The sequence below is a fragment of the Jaculus jaculus genome, chromosome 13 (assembly GCF_020740685.1).
Source record: "Jaculus jaculus isolate mJacJac1 chromosome 13, mJacJac1.mat.Y.cur, whole genome shotgun sequence".
Taxonomy (NCBI): Eukaryota; Metazoa; Chordata; class Mammalia; order Rodentia; family Dipodidae; genus Jaculus; species Jaculus jaculus.
This window is the reverse complement of record NC_059114.1, coordinates 6,731,385-6,747,802: the sequence shown is the minus strand read 5'-3', so window position 1 is coordinate 6,747,802 and position 16,418 is coordinate 6,731,385. Positions and strand designations below refer to the sequence as shown.

The window sequence follows — 16,418 nt, the reverse complement described above, 5'->3', positions numbered from 1 at the left end:
CAGCTCAGTCCTCGGACTTACGAGGCTGCCACCTTACTTACTGAGCCATCTCTTTCTTCTTTCTTGGCAGGATCTAGATGTGTAGCCCAGGCTGGCCTTGAACTAGTGATCCTCCTGCCTCAGTTCCCTGAGTGCTTGGATTACAGGCATGCGCCCCTAAAACCAGCCCTCTTTTCCTCAAATGGGAGACAGGAGACAGGCACGCAGGCTTGGGGTCTGGATCTGTTACCCCCTGGCAGAGGGACTTGGGTAATGATCTTTTCTGTGCCTTGGACTCCTCAATAAAAGGACAGGACAGGGAGAGGCCCGAGCAGGCAGGTACCATAAGGAACAGCTTTGAAAAGATGGATGCCACAGCCCTCAGAAAGGCCCATCGAATGACACCATCCCTGGAGGAGGCAACTCAGAGCACAGAGTGACTCCCCCAAGGACGCACGTCTGAGCAAGCAACAGATATTAAAAAAAGTATGCTGTAGATGGGCATGGTGGTGCATGCCTTGAATCCCAGCACTCGGGAGGCAAAGGTAGGAAGATCCCTGTGAGGTTAAGGCCAGCTTGAGACTACATAGTGAATTCTAGGTCAGCCTGGGCTACAGTGAGACCCTATCTTGAAAAAAAAATAAATAAAAATTAACGCAGGCTGTGGACTGTGGACTGTAAAGCCTGGCTCTTGGCTATACTTTCCCAGCATTCCACAGGACACATGCTGTTTTTGCAGTTAAAAGAGGGCAGACTCTACCACACTCTGTACTGTATCCAAAAAGCATCTGTATGGAAACAAACTTAGCTGGAAGGTGAACGATTGTACCCAAGACTGCTTGGGGAAGAAAGATGGCTTCAGGAAGACTCACAGAATGGCCCCTCTCATACAGCACGCTGCTTGCTCGAAGGTGGATTCTTCTCGGTTTACAAGGCGTGTGCCTCTCCTCCCTCATCTTTTCATTTTTCTTTTTCCCTTTGTGGACTTCTTCAGTGATTTCATATCTGTTCTCTCATTGATTTTCCTCACAGCCATCCTATGAAGTAGACTCCTGTATTATTCTTTTTTTTCAGATGAGGGATTGACAAGGCTTATAAGAGGCTGCCTCAGACCACACAGATGTAGGAGACAATCGGGAAAGAAATCCAGGCACCCACGATGAAGAGGAAAGGCAATTCAGTACCCTTGACAAACAGGCTGGGGACTTGCACCGAGGCAGGTCTGGGAGCCATGAACGGGGAGACAAAACCACGTTTCTCTAGAGGGCTCTAGACGATGGTCCAGGAGAAGGGAGGTATGCAGACCAGCGGAGGCGTGAGGTGCCCATAACTGAGGGGTGAAGTCATGGAGGACCTGGAGGACCATGTCACAAGCATGGGAGCAGAGAGTCCTAAGGCAGGCAGCCCACCTGAAGTGTGAATAAAAGTGCACCAGGTGAACTGTTCTGCCCTGGGCATTTACTCTTCGTGGGTGAGCTGGGCACACCTACACACAGTGAAGATTCAAAGATCTCACCAGGTAGAAATGATGCTTCTGTTTCGCACATGAGGCCAAGGCAGGCCCAGAGAATGGAAGCGGATGATTGCTGGAGATCACGCTCCTGAGACCAGCCAGCTGAGAAATCCATGTTGTGCTCTCAGGAGAACCAACCGCGCCTGAGACCCACAGCCTGAGCCCGAGCAGAATGGTGCATCATGGGAAGCCCCCCTAGGGGCGTGGAGGTGGAGATGACTACTTTCTTGACATTTGCCGCTGGCTGAGGGCTCCCCTCCCCTCTTGGGGTCCCGCCAAACCAGCTTGCTCTCCAGGCTTGCATCGGACTTCCCACTCTGGCCTGTGTTGCATGAGACCCCATCCTTGTACCCCAGTGCTGGAACATAGATGTGGGGCTGGGGAAGATGGCTCAGAGGCTAAAGGCTCATGCTTGCAAAGCCTGCATGCCTAGGTTCGGTTCCCCAGTGCCCATGTAAAAGCCAGATGCACAAAGTGACTCGTGTATCTGGAGTTTGTTTGTAGCTGCAGGAAGCCCTGATGTGCCCATTCTCTCTCTCTTTCAAATAAATAGAATATGTTTTTAATAAAAATAACATAGATAGTCACTTTAAGGGACCCTACTGCCAGAGCTGAGGTGAGCTTGCAATATGTCTTATCCAGTGCTTTTCTGCCTTCCCCCAACCCCCACCCGGCCATGTGCAGCCCAGAACAGCACCGCCCCCTGCCCCCCCCACCACCTTAAAGACTTTTTTTTTCTTCAAGGCAGGGTCTCACTCTAGCCCAGGCTGACCTGGAATTCACTATTTAGCCTCAGGATGGCCTCGAACTCATGGTGAACCTCCTACCTCTGCCTCCCGAGTGCTGCGGTTAAAGGCGTGCGCCACCACGCCCGTCTTAAAGACCTTCTTAGTCTCCCACTCTCTCCCCCATTGCCTCTGTGCCGTCCCATCCCCAGGCTGTGCGCAGACACACCTCTTTCCCCAGAGTCTTTGGGTTTTCTCTGTGATTTGGGAGCCCATCCTGCTGCTTGTAGGATGTTACTGCGGCTCTCCTAGTCAAGCTTCCACCCAAAGGAAGATCTCCTCGGAGGCCTCTCCTGAACCGCTGGCCTGTGCTCTCGCCGCTGTGGCCTCGTTTATCTATCACCCAGCGTCTGTATCAAGCCGGGTCTTTGGAGTCCAAGGGTTCTGGGTTTGAAGCCTGCCTCGGTCACTCATTGGCCCTGAGGCCATGAGCAGGTGTTGGTAGCTTCCTAACACTCCTGTTTCCTCATCTGTCAGTGACGTCACCTTAGAGAATTTGATGTGGATCAGATGAGCGAGCCCAGGAAAAGCACAGAGGGGAGTTGTGACAATGGCAGAGGACACTCTGAAGTGTGTGTTTAGCAGGGGGGGGGGGTTGTCTTCAGCCTTCACACCAGAGCCTGCTTCCCTGAAACTTGATTGCCTGTGGAGTACCAGGCCTCTAATTCCCCTGTCCCATCCCATCCCCACGAGGACAGCCTGGGGAATTCAGTAGTGGTGGCTGCAACCCATTTTGCAGATGGAACATCGAGGGCTTGTGGCTAGGAAGTGGTGGACTTCTCTTAGCACGCGAGGAGCTAGAAACAGCCCAGACCTCAGCGTCACCCAGTGAACCACTGAGTCATTTGCTCCCTTCCATGAGTCTTCTTTCCTGGTTGGGTGATGAAATAATCCCGGAGCTGATGCTCGTGGAAGCCACTGAGGGAGGACTTGAGTAATTCTCGTCAGCAGTAGTTTCCATCCCCACAGTCTCTGGGGCTTGGGTCAGCCCCACAAAGTAGACGCACATGGATGGTGGTGGTGGGGGGTGCTGATCCCACACATTTCACTGTGTAGCACACAGGACCCAGCAAGGCGGCGCCATCCCCGACAGACGGTCAAGCTCACATGCTCACTACTGGCACATCTGGGGTCTACATTTAAACCCCCGCCCCCCGCTTCACAGTGGGTGTGTAGTTCAGCCTCTCTAAACTTTGGCTTCCTTATTTCCAAAGCGGGGGGCGGGGGGAGTGCTAGGAGGGGTGAATAATTGGCCACTGTAGCCCCTGCCACGTGCTGGCTGCTAAGTGGCTGAGCGGATGGATTCTGAGGGAATTCCCTATAAACAGACGTGTCACCCACCGGCTCTATTTTCTTCTTCTTTCTTTCTTTTTAAAAATCTTTTTGGTTTTTCGAGGTGGGGTCTCACTCTAGCTCAGGCTGACCTGCAATTCACTATGTAGTCTCAGGCTGGCCTCACGGCGATCCTCCTACCTCTGCCTCCCGAGTGCTGGGATTAAAGGCGTGCGTCACCACGCCCGGCTCTGTCTCTACTTTCTGATGGGCTTCGGTTGATCCTCTCCACCTTTGTGCCTGCCAAGAATGGTGTGGCCACTGTGAGCACCTTTAACAAGCACCTGACGCATACTCCCCATGCAGGCAGACGTGGGAGAGAAAAGATGTATCATATACAACTTGGCAGAGGGAGATTTTGGCTTTTGAGGTAGGCTCTCACTCTATCCCAGGCTGATCTCAATTTCACTCTGTAGTTCCAGGCTGGCCTCACAGTGACCCTTCTACCTCTGCCTCCCAAGTGCTGAGATTAAAGGCGTGCTCTGCCATGACCACTTTGAGATTTTTTTTAAAAAAATTTTTATTTATTTGACAGAGAAAGAGGGGGAGAGAAAGAAAGGGGAGAGAATGGGTGTGCCAGGGCCTCCAGCCACTGCAACTGAACTCCAGGCGCATGTGCCCCCTTGGGCATCTGGCTAAGGTGGGTCCTGGGGAATTGAACCTGGGTCCTTTGGTTTTGCATGCAAATGCCTTACCCACTAAGCAATCCCTCCAGCCTGAGATTTTTTTTTTTTTTTTAAAGATAAGAGTCTAGCACTGTAGCTCAGGCTGGCTATGCCTCAGCTTCCTGCATGTTGGAATTACAGATGCATGCCACCACACCCAGCCAAAAGAGTCTTTTGTTCAAAGGAAAAAAAAAAAAACTATTATGTTGTGTCTATTTTGAAGTTTATAACACATATATACTCATATATAAGATATGCTTACTTGTAAGCTGGGCATGGTAGCATGCACTTATAAGCCCTGCTGGGCAGTGGAAGCAGGAAGATCGGAAGTTCAAGGCCAGCTTTGGAACCATAGTGAGCTTACGGCCACTTTGAGCTACATGAATGAGACCCATTCTTATGCCTCCCCACCCCCAACGGACATGTACAGACATATATAGGAAAAATATGATATATACATATATAGGAAAAATATGATAGAAAAATTGACTTTCTAATCATCTCATGTTATTAGCTACCCATTTCTCGACCCACATGGCAAGGACATCCATAATTGCACTGAACCAAACCCCTGAATGCACTACAGACCTCGGACTCAAATGACTTTTGGCCTAGTGATGCTAGGCCCTCTTTGCCTCAATTTCCCTATCCACATAATAGACATGGCGAGCTCATCTCTCTCATGAGGCTGAGGTGAGGATTTTCTGCACCGTCTATGGGAACCATTCCTCACAAGGCTTGGAACAAAACCAGCAGCACTCCATAAATGCCGTTTTCATTGCTTGGACTCAGCCCCCTGCCCTGTTCTAGTTAATTAAGAGCTCCACAGTGCTCTGCAGAGCTCCTCCCTGTTCCCCATCCTCCCAGCACTCCTCCAGGCTGGCCCGTCCCTGCCCTCCTGGCTATTGTCTCAGCCATCCGGGGCCAGCTGCTTCCAGGATTATGCAGATGCGCCAGGGCCCAAGCTCTGACACTGGGGCTGTTTGCTCGCAGAGGCAGCTGGACCAGCTGCCCTCTGAGAAGACTCCTTCCTTGTCCCCTCACAACGACACACACTGGCTTGCCATTCCTCGTTCCCTTCCGTCTAGGGAGCCCACGAGGTTCCAGAGGAGCTGGGAGGGTGGCAAGTCTGGTCTTTGTTTGAAGATTAAGTGGGTGTGCCTGCCTCTTCTCTCCTTTCAGGACCCCCTCGAGATCACTGCCTGTTCAGGAAGCTGTCGCCGACAGGTCAAGGTGACATCCCTGCTCCTGCCAGGTCCCGTAGCTGTCTGTCCTCTCTCAAAGGCCTTAGCTCACAACACGCATCCTCCAGATCCCTTTCGGGGTTGCGGGCACTAGGCCGGGAAACAGCACCCAGCCCGGGGGGGGGGGGGGAAGTGCCGCCTCCGCTGCCTGTGGACCGCATGCCGCTGTCCCTCCTCCCCAGCCACTTGCGGAAACTCTAGATTGTCAACGAGTGGAGTGGAGCGGAGTGGAGTGTTTGGAAAGTAACGAGGCATAGATGAGGTCTTCAGTGTGGCACCTCCATGGTGTCCCTCAGAAGGCAAGGGAACATGATGAATGTATCCTGTAGCCACAGACAATCTGGCTACTGAATGGACTCAATCACTTGAGAACCGGGGGGGGGGGGGCCCTCACCAGACACTGACTCTGCTGGCGCCTTGAACTCAGACTACCCCCCCCCCCACCCTGAGGATGTGAGAACAAAATTGCCTCTGTGTGAGCCACACGGGCTAAGGTGTCCTTGCTAAGGCAGCTGGAACTGAATAAGACACGTTGGGAGTAATCAGCAAGTGTACAAGAAATGAATGAATGGATGAACATCTTTCTGTGAAAAAAAAAAAAAAAATTCTCCGCTGCCTTCTTTCCAGCCTCCAGGCTGCCCTGTTTGTTGCTTTTCTGAGAGCCGTGAACTCGGATTCCTGAGGGTGGTATTGAGGCTCGGAGCCCTCCTGTATGAAGTCTGGAAAGAAGGGCATGTGCACCAGGAGACATATCAAGGTGGTGTTCTCACCTGCCAAAGGGAGTAGGCAAAGAACCAGAGCCCCTCCCCAGCCCCTTCTACTTTGGCTTAAATTATCTCAATATTTATGCCATCACCCCACCCACCCACACCCACACATCCCTGCTTCATGCCAGCTCCAGGGAGTCACATCCTGGTCAGTGGTCACAGAAGCTGGAAACTACTGCTTGATCACCTACTGTGTGCCAGGTCCATTCATGTGAGTCACGGAATCTAGGTGGGTCCCATCGGCCTTCCTTCCCCTGACCCATCCCACAGATGGAGAAATGAAGGCCCAGGCCAGATGTTACACCCTTCAAAGCAATAAGTTGTTCTCATTCCAAAGCTGCACCTCTTTCCTTGAATGCTGTTGTTCTAACTCCACAGCTTAACCCAATTAGGCTTTGCAGAACAGCTTCATGCTGGCTTTTAGGGCGTTTTGGAATTTGACTCTATAAAGGGAACCAAAAACTGGCATAAAAGGAGCAGTTGGGGAAGGGGTGCTGGAGAGATGGCTCAGCACTTGAGGTGCTTGCCTGAAAAGCCTGACAACTTGGGTTCCATTCCCCAGTGCCCATGTAAGGCCAAATGTACAAAGTGGAGCCCGTATCTGGAGTTTGTTTGCAGCAGCTAGAGGCTCTGGCGTGCCCATTCTCTCTCTCTCTCTCTGCCTCTTTTTTCTCTCTCCCCCTCTCTCTGTCAAATAAATAAAATATTTGAAAAAGGGCATTTGGGCTCTGTAATTTTTATTATTTTATTTCTGAGAGAGAGAGACAGAGAGAAAGATGGAGAGAGAAAGAGAAAGAGGGAGAGAAAGTGTGTGCCAGGGCCTTTCAGCTGCTGTGAATGAACTGCAGATTCTTGCGCCCCCTTGTGCGCATGTGCGACATCGCATGCTTGCGTCACTTTTGCCTCTGGCTGTGTGGGACCTGGAGGTTCGAACCTTCTTAGGCTTCTCAGGCAAGTCCCTTAACCACTAAGCCACCTCTCCAGCCCTTGGTATTTTTAAATTTTATTTTATTTAATTTATTTGCAAGGGGGGGGGAGGGAGAGAGAGAGAGAGAGAGAGAGAGAGAGAGATTGACAGAGAGAATGGGTGCCCCAGGACCTCTAGCCACTGCAAATGAACTCCAGATGCATGCACCACTTTGTGCATCTGGATTTACACGGGCACCGGGGAATCAAACCTGGGTCGTTAAGTTTTGCAGGCAAGTGCCTCTACCACTGAGCCATCTCTCCAGCCCTGTATTTAAGTAATTCCTTTCTTGGCTTCCTCCCACTTTTCATTTCTTACTCACGCTTTTCATTGTCTGGGTGAGAAGGCATTGAAATCCCTTCGAGGCTGAGAGAGCCATGTAGTTGACTTTGGCCATGGCCTGCACCTGGGGGTTGTGAGGCCGAATTTACCCCTCTGCTGCCCTCAGCCACTGCCTGGAGCTTGGAGCGCCCCTAGTGGACGTCCGAGTCATGAACATGCTGCAGGAGAGCCAGTACCCTGGGCTCATGTGAACAGCCCGCAGTACCCGACTGACTGAGCCAAACCCAGAAAACAAACCACCGTGATCAAGAAACATCCCTTTTCCTTGAGAGGGCAAAGGAAGAAATGAAACGTCATTTTCCCAATGCCCGGCAGAGCCTTGCGAGTACAAGAAGGATCCTTCGAACTTGGATCATAAGGTGGTCACTAGCAGTAGCAGCCAAAACTGCATGAAAAAAAGAATGCCGATCTCCAAGGAAAACAGCCTTTAAGTGAATGGAACAACAATGCCCGTTAGCGGCTGCAGAAGCTGCAAGTTTGAGCCTTATTGAGCAATATTGAATTTGCTTTATTAATCCAAGGGAAGAAGAAAAGAAAATGCAGGCTTTGTAGTCTTCGCACGTGCGTACAATTACTCCCCATGTGCCTATCTTAGACAATAAGAACCCTCTTCAAAAACAAGTTGTACTTTATACTTATTCATGCCTTACAGCAAAATGGCCCAGAGAATCACGTGCTCTGCATAAGAACTCAGCAACAAGTCCCTTTCAAACGCCCACAGCCCCTCGCTCTCCACGCACAGAAGGGTTGCTCTGCCAAACCATTCTCGGAGGGGTCTCCTGCCCAACACTGGGGGATACGGGCAGCAGGTTAACAGTAGAATTGATAGTGGAAACACCATGACAACTGGAGATGCTCACACGCCTCCCCGCACAGCTCCCCATTTTATGGTTTAGAGTCTCGGAGTCAGAACCGCAGGGTTATTAACGAGCCTTCAGAAGTAGCACAACAGTTGACTTTAATTTGGTGGTGACCTGAAGTTAATTAAAAGTATATGCTGGCTAGCCAGAGTGTGGAGCCACCGGAAAAAATAATATGAGATGTCTTGAAATTTAATACACACACACACACACACACACACACACACACACACAGGGAGGAGAACAGTATATAAATCCTTGTCTTGGGTAACAATTTATTAAGTGCTTATTAAGATGGCCCTGTCCCAGAGGGTGGTGTGTTGGAGAAGGTAAGAGTGTAGAGGAAGGCTGGGAAGACTCTTTGTAGCTTTGAGTTCTCTCTCTCTCTCTCTCTCTCTCTCTCTCTCTGTATGTGTGTGCGTGCGTGTGTGTGTGTGTGTGTGTGTGCGTGTGTTCATCACAGCACAGCTTCAAGAGAGGACCAATCCGGATACAGTTAAGGCCACTCAGCCATTGTTGGAAAGAGACAGCTAATTATGAAAGACCACAGGGTGGCCAAAGCCACTGATTTAAACTAAACCTCTTTCCCCATCTTTTTTTTTTTTTTTTTATTTCCAGGGAAATTGCCCAGACCTGGTGTCAATTGTGAACGAATATCGCTGCCTCATAAAAGGGCTTTAAAAAATGATATGTTTTGTTAAATAAAAGGCGAGGGACTATGTCCCTTGCACTCAGCGGAGGCTCGGCATTTGCTCGGCATTTAAAGGGAAGGGGCTGGGGGATGAAATGCCTCCTGCGTGCTGAGGAGGGCACTCCAGGCCTCCGCTAGGAGAGGAGTTGAAAGAAGGAAGGAACAGAGCCGGGAGCTGTCCGGGGTCTCTGGTGCTGAACGTACAGCGCGCGACTTGGGCGGGGGTCGGGGGGGGGGCGGCTGGGGGGTGGGATGCGTCCAAAACTGCCCTCCGAAAAGCATTAACGCCTGTCCAGTCCTCCTACGTCCAGGTCAGAGATGGATACTCCGAACGGACAGCTTGGGCAGACACTGCAGCCGCCTGCTTTTAGTTCCCACGTGAGGAGTGAGTTTCTGGGAACCACAGAAAAAGACCTTGGCAGAAGGCAAGGTCCAGCCATACTCCCCACCCCGCTCCACTCTCCCGGCGGACCCTGCGCATCCATGCAGCTTCCTGGGGGGGGGGAAGGGGTCAGCTTGGGGTGAGTTAGGCGCCCCACTCTCATCTCCATCTCAACCCTTCACCACAACTTTTTCTGGGGGACCCCCAGCAGGGTGGAGTGACGGTGTGTGACTCCGGGTCCAGGGAGCCATCATCCTTGCTAAACTCTCTCACCCTTCTTCCCACCCAGACAGCACGTGGCAGGCGCAACTAACAGCCCCCCCCTTTATTCCTCACAGCGATTAGAGAGGTCAAGGCTGTCCAGGAGGGGACTAGAGGGAGGTGGCCATTGAGGTTCTCAACTGTCACCTTGCTTCTTTCTCCCAAGTTCTGAGAGCCCAGAGGTTGCTCCATGAGCTGCGACGAAAGCCACACCCAAGCCCCCCTTTTCTGGTGCTCGGCTGAGACCCCCACCCCCCGCCAGAGCCCTTCCAGGCCACCTGAGCCACCGAGGGACCCTGGAGTGGGAGGCAGCCAGACGCACTGCTAATCCCGTCCTCAATGGCAGGTGGGTCAGTCGCGCCCCCCCCCACCACTCCTTTTCTGTCGCCTTTCCCTGAGATGTGACCAAGAGCTCCTGGAATCCGGGGAGAGGGGGGTGCTTGAGGAGGCGACTCCACTCCAAAGAGCTCCTCGGGGAGGGGGTGTCCCCCAAGACAGTCCGTCCTCCTCCCACCCCCAGCCTGGAGGACAGGCAGAGAGCGCCAGGGAGTCTCAGAAGCCATCCCCACCTCCACACTCGGGCGGCCCAGGCCGGCCCCAGACAACTGGTACCCAGAGCTCGGGATGCGGGCATCCGTCTCCGCTCCTCCATCATCCATCCCCCGCGCGCCGGGCGCACGGAGCGAAGCCTCCCCGGACGCCCCTGCACTCGCGACAACTTTGTCCCCCTCCCCTGGCCGGACCCCCAGGATGTATGGGGGGGAGGGGTGGGGGGAGGTGGGTGGGTGCGAGGTCTGCTCCTACCTCCGTCCAGAGCCGCCGCCGGACTCCCCAGGAACAGAGCGACGAGCGTCAGGCCCGCGGCGACCCCGCCGAGTCCCGCGGAGGAAGGCATCGTGGCTTGCGGCGGCCGGGCGCGGGGAGACGGAGGCGGGAGCCGGGGAGGCCGCGGACTCCCCTCCCTCGCCCCCTCCCCGGACCGGTGGTGGCTCTGCCGAAGCTGCGCCGGGCACGGGCGGGCGGCGCGGAGTGAGGAGGAGCCGGCGGGCGGGGCCGGGCCTGAGCCCAGCGAGGCGGGGCGAGAGCCGGGCGCGAGGAGGCGGTCGGAGGAGGGACGGGGATGCGATGCGCGCCTGTACAGTGCCCTGCGAAGTTGAGCGCGGGGGACCCCCCCCCCCCCCCGCCCTGCGTGCACACCTCCCCTTTCTCTCCACCGAAGGATGCTCTCCGCAGCCAGGCCTGGTGGAAAGCGCCCCGACCCCTCTCCAGCTTCCCAACGCAGCCTGCTTGTTTCAGCCCAGATCTGGTCCTCTCCACCCTTTCCCCAACAGGCACTCAATCCCGCCCTCTTCCCCCGCCCGCGGTGCCCTGGTGTTTCCAAAGTGACCTCCCTAGACAAATCGCACAGCGTGGACGCGCGAACCTCACTAGGACAATACGCAGGGCCGCGGAATCGTGTGGCACCTAGACGCTAGAAAGTCCGGGAGGTCAACCCCCGTGTTAGGATTCCATCTCCCACATCTTCCTCTGTGATCCAGAGGCCCCGGGGGATCCCGCCAGGCGTCCTGCTAATGTAGCGGCTGGGAGCATGCTTTCTCATCTCCCATGGGAGCTGTGGGGCCAGGCCCACCCTCGGACCTGCTCCTGCCTAGCTCCAGTTCTGAAGTAACTCGTCTTTTTTATATTTCTTCCACAAATAGAGTGAATGGGGCACTGCATGGGGGAGACAAGTGGCTCTATGGAGCCAGGCATTAGCGTGGAGCCAGGTTTGGGGGTGGCACCCTTTGCAGACTGCCAGCCAGCCTACCCAGAGGGCTTTCCAGACTCTCACCCCAATTTAGAAGCCCTCCCCTCCCCAGGCCCTCCTTGCTACCCTCTGCACACACAGCCCTGAGCAGAGAGGTGGGGGGGGGAGGGGAGCAGATGGAGAGAAAGTTGCAGGCAGCAATGGAGGAATATGTCTTTAGTAGAGTGGAGGAGCTGTGAGTCTTTGCCAAAGAAGTGTGTGTGTGTGTGGGGGCACCAGGCCTGGATGGGAGGACGGCAGCAAGAAGGGAGCCCTGTGGTCCAGGCACCAGGAGTCCCTTCGCCCTCGTCCCTGGAATGCTCTTGCATATTATGCCCTTCCCTTCAAGTATAGAGCTGCACCAGGCTTTGAAGGATGGAGAGCCTTGGGCCACAGGAAGCTCCCACTCATGCCAGTCAAGTCAAGTGGGAGGTTTAGGCAGGCATGCTGCACACCCACCTGGTTTCTCCTCTGACCTGCTGCCTGTCCTAGAGGCTGGCAGCTGGAGGGAGCGGCTTGGCTGGCCTGGCCAGCCACCCTGCCCTGGGGCTGGCTGTGAGCAGGAGCAGTCAGGGAGCGTTCAGTAGTCACCCGGGAGGGGAGGGGCCGAAGGAGAGCACAGCAAGGGGAAGGGGTGCATGGGGTGTAGGTCAGCTCCACCTCTGGAGGCCAAGGGAGGGATGCCTGTCAGCCCCAGCTGCTGCTTGTCGGGTGCCGTGGCCTCGGGTGTGCACGGTCCCTGCTTTGGTTTTGTGGCAATGCTGACGGGTTCCGTGAGAATCCTACGGAGAGTCACTTTTGTCAGGCTCACTAGGTCAGAAAGTGGTGAGATGTGTCAGACTGCAGCCCAGGCTTGAGCCGAGAGCCAAGAGTCCTTTCTCCGAGCGTGCTCCTTCCCAGGGTTGGGGTGGCTCTCTCTGTCATGTGACTTGCTGACTCCTCCAGGCTCTCTCCACCTTCTCAGTCCAGCAGGTCACTACCCAGAAGTCCATATCGCTGTTGTCACCTGTTGTAAAGGTTCTGAGCCTCTAGCATGTGTCTGTGTGGACACAGTGATGCCATAGATCTCGACTCACTGAACCCAAGGGCTGGGGCTCACTCATTCTATTCACATACTCAAAACACACCTAAGTATCTGGAAGTGCGACTTTGAGAATGTCAAGGGAATACCTATGAGCAGCATTGAGACTCCCCCCTTCCATTTTAAAGTAGTTTATTAAAAAAAATATTGTGTTTATTTATTTGCAAGGAGAGAGAAAGAGAGGGAGGGAGGGAGGGAAAGAACAGGCACACCAGAGTCTCCAGCCCCTAAAAAAAAAACCAAAACAAAACAAAAAGAAAAGAACCTCCAAATGCATCGCTTTGTGCATCTGGCTTTACGTGGGTACTGGGGAATCAAACTCCAGTCATTAGGCTTTGCAGGCAAGAGCCTTAACTGCTGAGCCATCTCTCAAGTGCCCATTTTAAATTTTACAAGAATCAGTGCCACCATAGGAATAGAACTGGGACCAGCGCAGCTTATGGTTGGCTCCTCTCCATCACCATTTGCAGACCCATTTCACAGACATGCAAACCAAGGTATGGGGAGGCAAAATGACATGTTCCATATCACATGCTTGGTCCAGCTTTTGCCCAGGCATGTGGCTCCTCTACTACCACAGGCCACTTCTGGCCTTAGCTTTGGAGTCAGAGTGGACTTCCTGGGCCCCACTTAGTCTAGGGTAGAGATTTTCAGCCTCTGAGTGTGCAGACCATGTGTGCCCAACATTCTGCCTACTCTGTGTGTTGGCATGTGAGAAAGTCGGCCCCGTGCGATACAGTCTGTGGAGGCAAGAGCTTGGACCTTCCTCGTGGGAGGATGAGGGGAAGTGACTCAACCTCTCTGAGCCTTAGTTTCCTCTGGTGAGAAGCAAGGATGAAATCACACTTGCCGTGTGCAGGGACTGACACAGTGGATAATGACCTCAAGATACGTCAGGGTGCATGGTGCATGGTTGCTTGATGCAGGATGAGGAGAGGGTCCCAGGGGGTGGTCAGCTAAAGACTTCATCTGCGTCTTGGCCCACGGCGTGAGCAATTGCACCAGCACCATCCTGGTGACCCGGACTGTGAAGAAGACACCCAGTCCCCCTCTCAGGTGTCTGTGTCCATGGTGGAGTGAGCAGAAGTTGGGGCTCTGAGCTTGCCTCTGCTGCCCTGCTGTGAGGCCCCAGGTGAGGTATGGGACTCTCTGAGGCTTCATCTGTCTATCCATTCACCCACCCATCAATTGCACCTACCCATCCATGCTTCTGTCTCCCTGCACTTAAGTTTGTCCACCTGTCCACCTATCCATTTATGCCTAGGTCCACTTGTTCCTCCATCCACTCATCTGTCTGTTCATCCATACACCCATCTATCCATTCATCTATTCACCCACTCACCCACCTGTCCATCCATCCATCCACCCATGCTTAGGTCTACCTTCCATTCACACATCTGTCCATCCATCCACCCACCCATACATCATCCATGCCCATGTCCACCTGTCCATTCATCCATCACATATGCCTATGTCCATCCCTCCATGCATTCATTCATTCTTATGTCCGCCTGTCCATCCACCCACCCATCCATCCATTCATCAACCACCCATTCACCTACCTATCCATAATCCCATCTTTCCAGCAGGTGTTTGAGCACCCCCCATGCACCAGGCGGTGACGACCCCGCTGTGAGCAGGGCACAGTCCTACCCTCTGGAGCGAACCTTTACACAGGTGATAGAAAGTAAGATGCTTAGGAACTGAGACTTTCCTGAGCTCTGGGTTCTCTGAGGACGAAAACCCAGGGTGATCTGAGAGCAGAGGAGGCAAGTTCTTTGTGAGGGAGGGGAATGGCCACCTGGAATCTGGCATTTGGGCAGAGAAGGGGATGGCAGGGAAGAGTCGCCAGGTTCAGAGGACAGGACAATGTGTCCCACGTGGAGCACACAGCACACACAGGGTCCTGAGCAGAAACAGGGTGGTGGCAATTGATGGTGGTCATTGACATTGTGTTTGGGCCACGCCATTTCCTTATCTACACACCTCACAACGTGCCAGAGGCTTGACTCTGTGCTCTGGACAACTCTATTCTGCGCATGTTCTCCCCACCACAGTTCAGTGCTTTTACACAGCCCTCCCTGCCCCACACCACGGTGCATATCCCTTCCATCAGGAACGTCTGGGTACTGCAAGATCCTAATCAATAGGTGGGGGAGGGGGTAAGAGAATACCTGCTACTTTGGAGAAACATGAAACATGGAAGCCAACTTAAACAAGTGGGATGGAGTGAGAGAGAAATTAAGGTGCCGTCAATAAGGTAGCCCCGGGGGAGGGATCTAGCCTGGGTGCTGGAGCGAAGGCAGAGCAACCCAAGCGCTGTCTCCACGGTCACCTTCCGCACAGCCTCCGTCCTTTACGGTGCAGCCTCTGCAGCTTCCAGTGGTCCTTGGAGCACTCTGGCTGGAGGCCAACAAGGGCACAGTCCAGGGAAGCCCCCAAATCCCACACAGACATCCAAATCACCTGCAAAGACCATCTTTCTCTTTGCTTTCCTTGGAAATTCTCCCTTTCCTGGCACCACCTACCCTGTGCTTGAGAATCGTCTACATGGCTGAAGCCACTGGACAGGGAGACAATGGCTTCATTGGCCAACCGAAAGGTGACAGAATTCAAAGGCGGTGTACAGGACAGTCTGTTTTCTTCAGGGATCCTTCTGGCCAGATAGGAAGGAAAGGCCCTGCTGAGTCAGGAGCACAAACCCCTCGCACCCCTTCCTGCCCCGCCCATTCCTATTAGCCCTTCCCCATCTCCATGAGCCCCCTCCCACTTCCCTGCACGCCAGGTCAGCTGCAGCTAAGTTCTCAACAACCCAGCTTGGACCATTTTCCAAGTTAAGGCTATGCATGTGGGCCTCATAGGTGGGCAGAGCTGGAGAGCTGGCTCAGCGGTGAAAGGAGCTTGTTTGCGAAGCCTGATGTCCCCGGTTTGACTCCTCAGCACCCACGTAACGTCCGATGCACAAAGTGGCACACGCATCTGGACTTCATGTGCAGTGGCTGGAGGCTTGGCGCGCCCATGCTCTTTCTTTCAAATAAATACATTAAAGATATTTTTTAAAAAGATGGCATGCAGGGCTGGAGAGATGGCTTAGCGGTTAAGCGCTTGCCTGTGAAGCCTAAGGACCCCGGTTCGAGGCTCGGTTCCCCAGGTCCCACGTTAGCCAGATGCACAAGGGGGCGCACACATCTGGAGTTCGTTTGCAGAGGCTGGAAGCCCTGGTGCGCCCATTCCCTCTCTCTCCCTGTATCTGTCTTTCTCTCTGTGTCTGTCGCTCTCAAATAAATAAATAAATAAAAATTAAAAAAAAAAACAGAAAAAGATGGCATGCATATTTACATACCCCATTAACATTCTAAGCCATCACGGAGAGCCCCTGTTAGCAGAGATGCGTGTAGTTACATATGTTCTTTTAAGCCTTGTAAACTGTGGGCCTCGTGCATGGCGGTGCCCCTTGGATCCAGGGGACTCATTTGGAGTCAGATGTGTGTGCATTTGAGTCAGAGCTCTCTCCTGGGTAAGTTGCCTGTACGCCTCAGTTTCCTTGTTTATAATGCAAGCCACATAGTGACCACTTCCTGGTGTTGTTCTGAGGGGGAGGCGGGGTACATACTCAGTGCGGAGCTGAGCCCCCGCCCCCAGCCCGAGGTGCTTAGGAAAAACGGGAACACTGATCCGCTTATACAACTGCAAGTGAACCGCGGGCAGGCGCAGGCCGCAGCAGGTGCCTCTCACAGGATGCCGGTGCGCCACACTCACGGGC

The 16,418-nt window shown here is 53.6% G+C and overlaps 1 protein-coding gene across 5 annotated transcripts in view; it reads right to left on the bottom strand.

Moving 5' to 3' along the window:
* The window catches only part of Sez6l (seizure related 6 homolog like), a 183,744-nt gene extending 173,022 nt beyond the window's left edge, over nucleotides 1-10,722 (bottom strand). For 4 of the 5 annotated variants that reach the window (XM_045133122.1, XM_045133123.1, XM_045133124.1 and 1 more), the window contains exon 1: nucleotides 10,593-10,721. In XM_045133122.1, coding sequence (XP_044989057.1) covers nucleotides 10,593-10,683 — 91 coding nt within the window. In that variant the 5' untranslated portion in view covers nucleotides 10,684-10,721. Of the gene's footprint in view, nucleotides 1-10,592 lie in introns of all 5 variants that reach the window. The other variant, XM_045133126.1, reaches the window with a different exon arrangement.
* Between the last annotated feature and the right edge of the window lie 5,696 nt (nucleotides 10,723-16,418).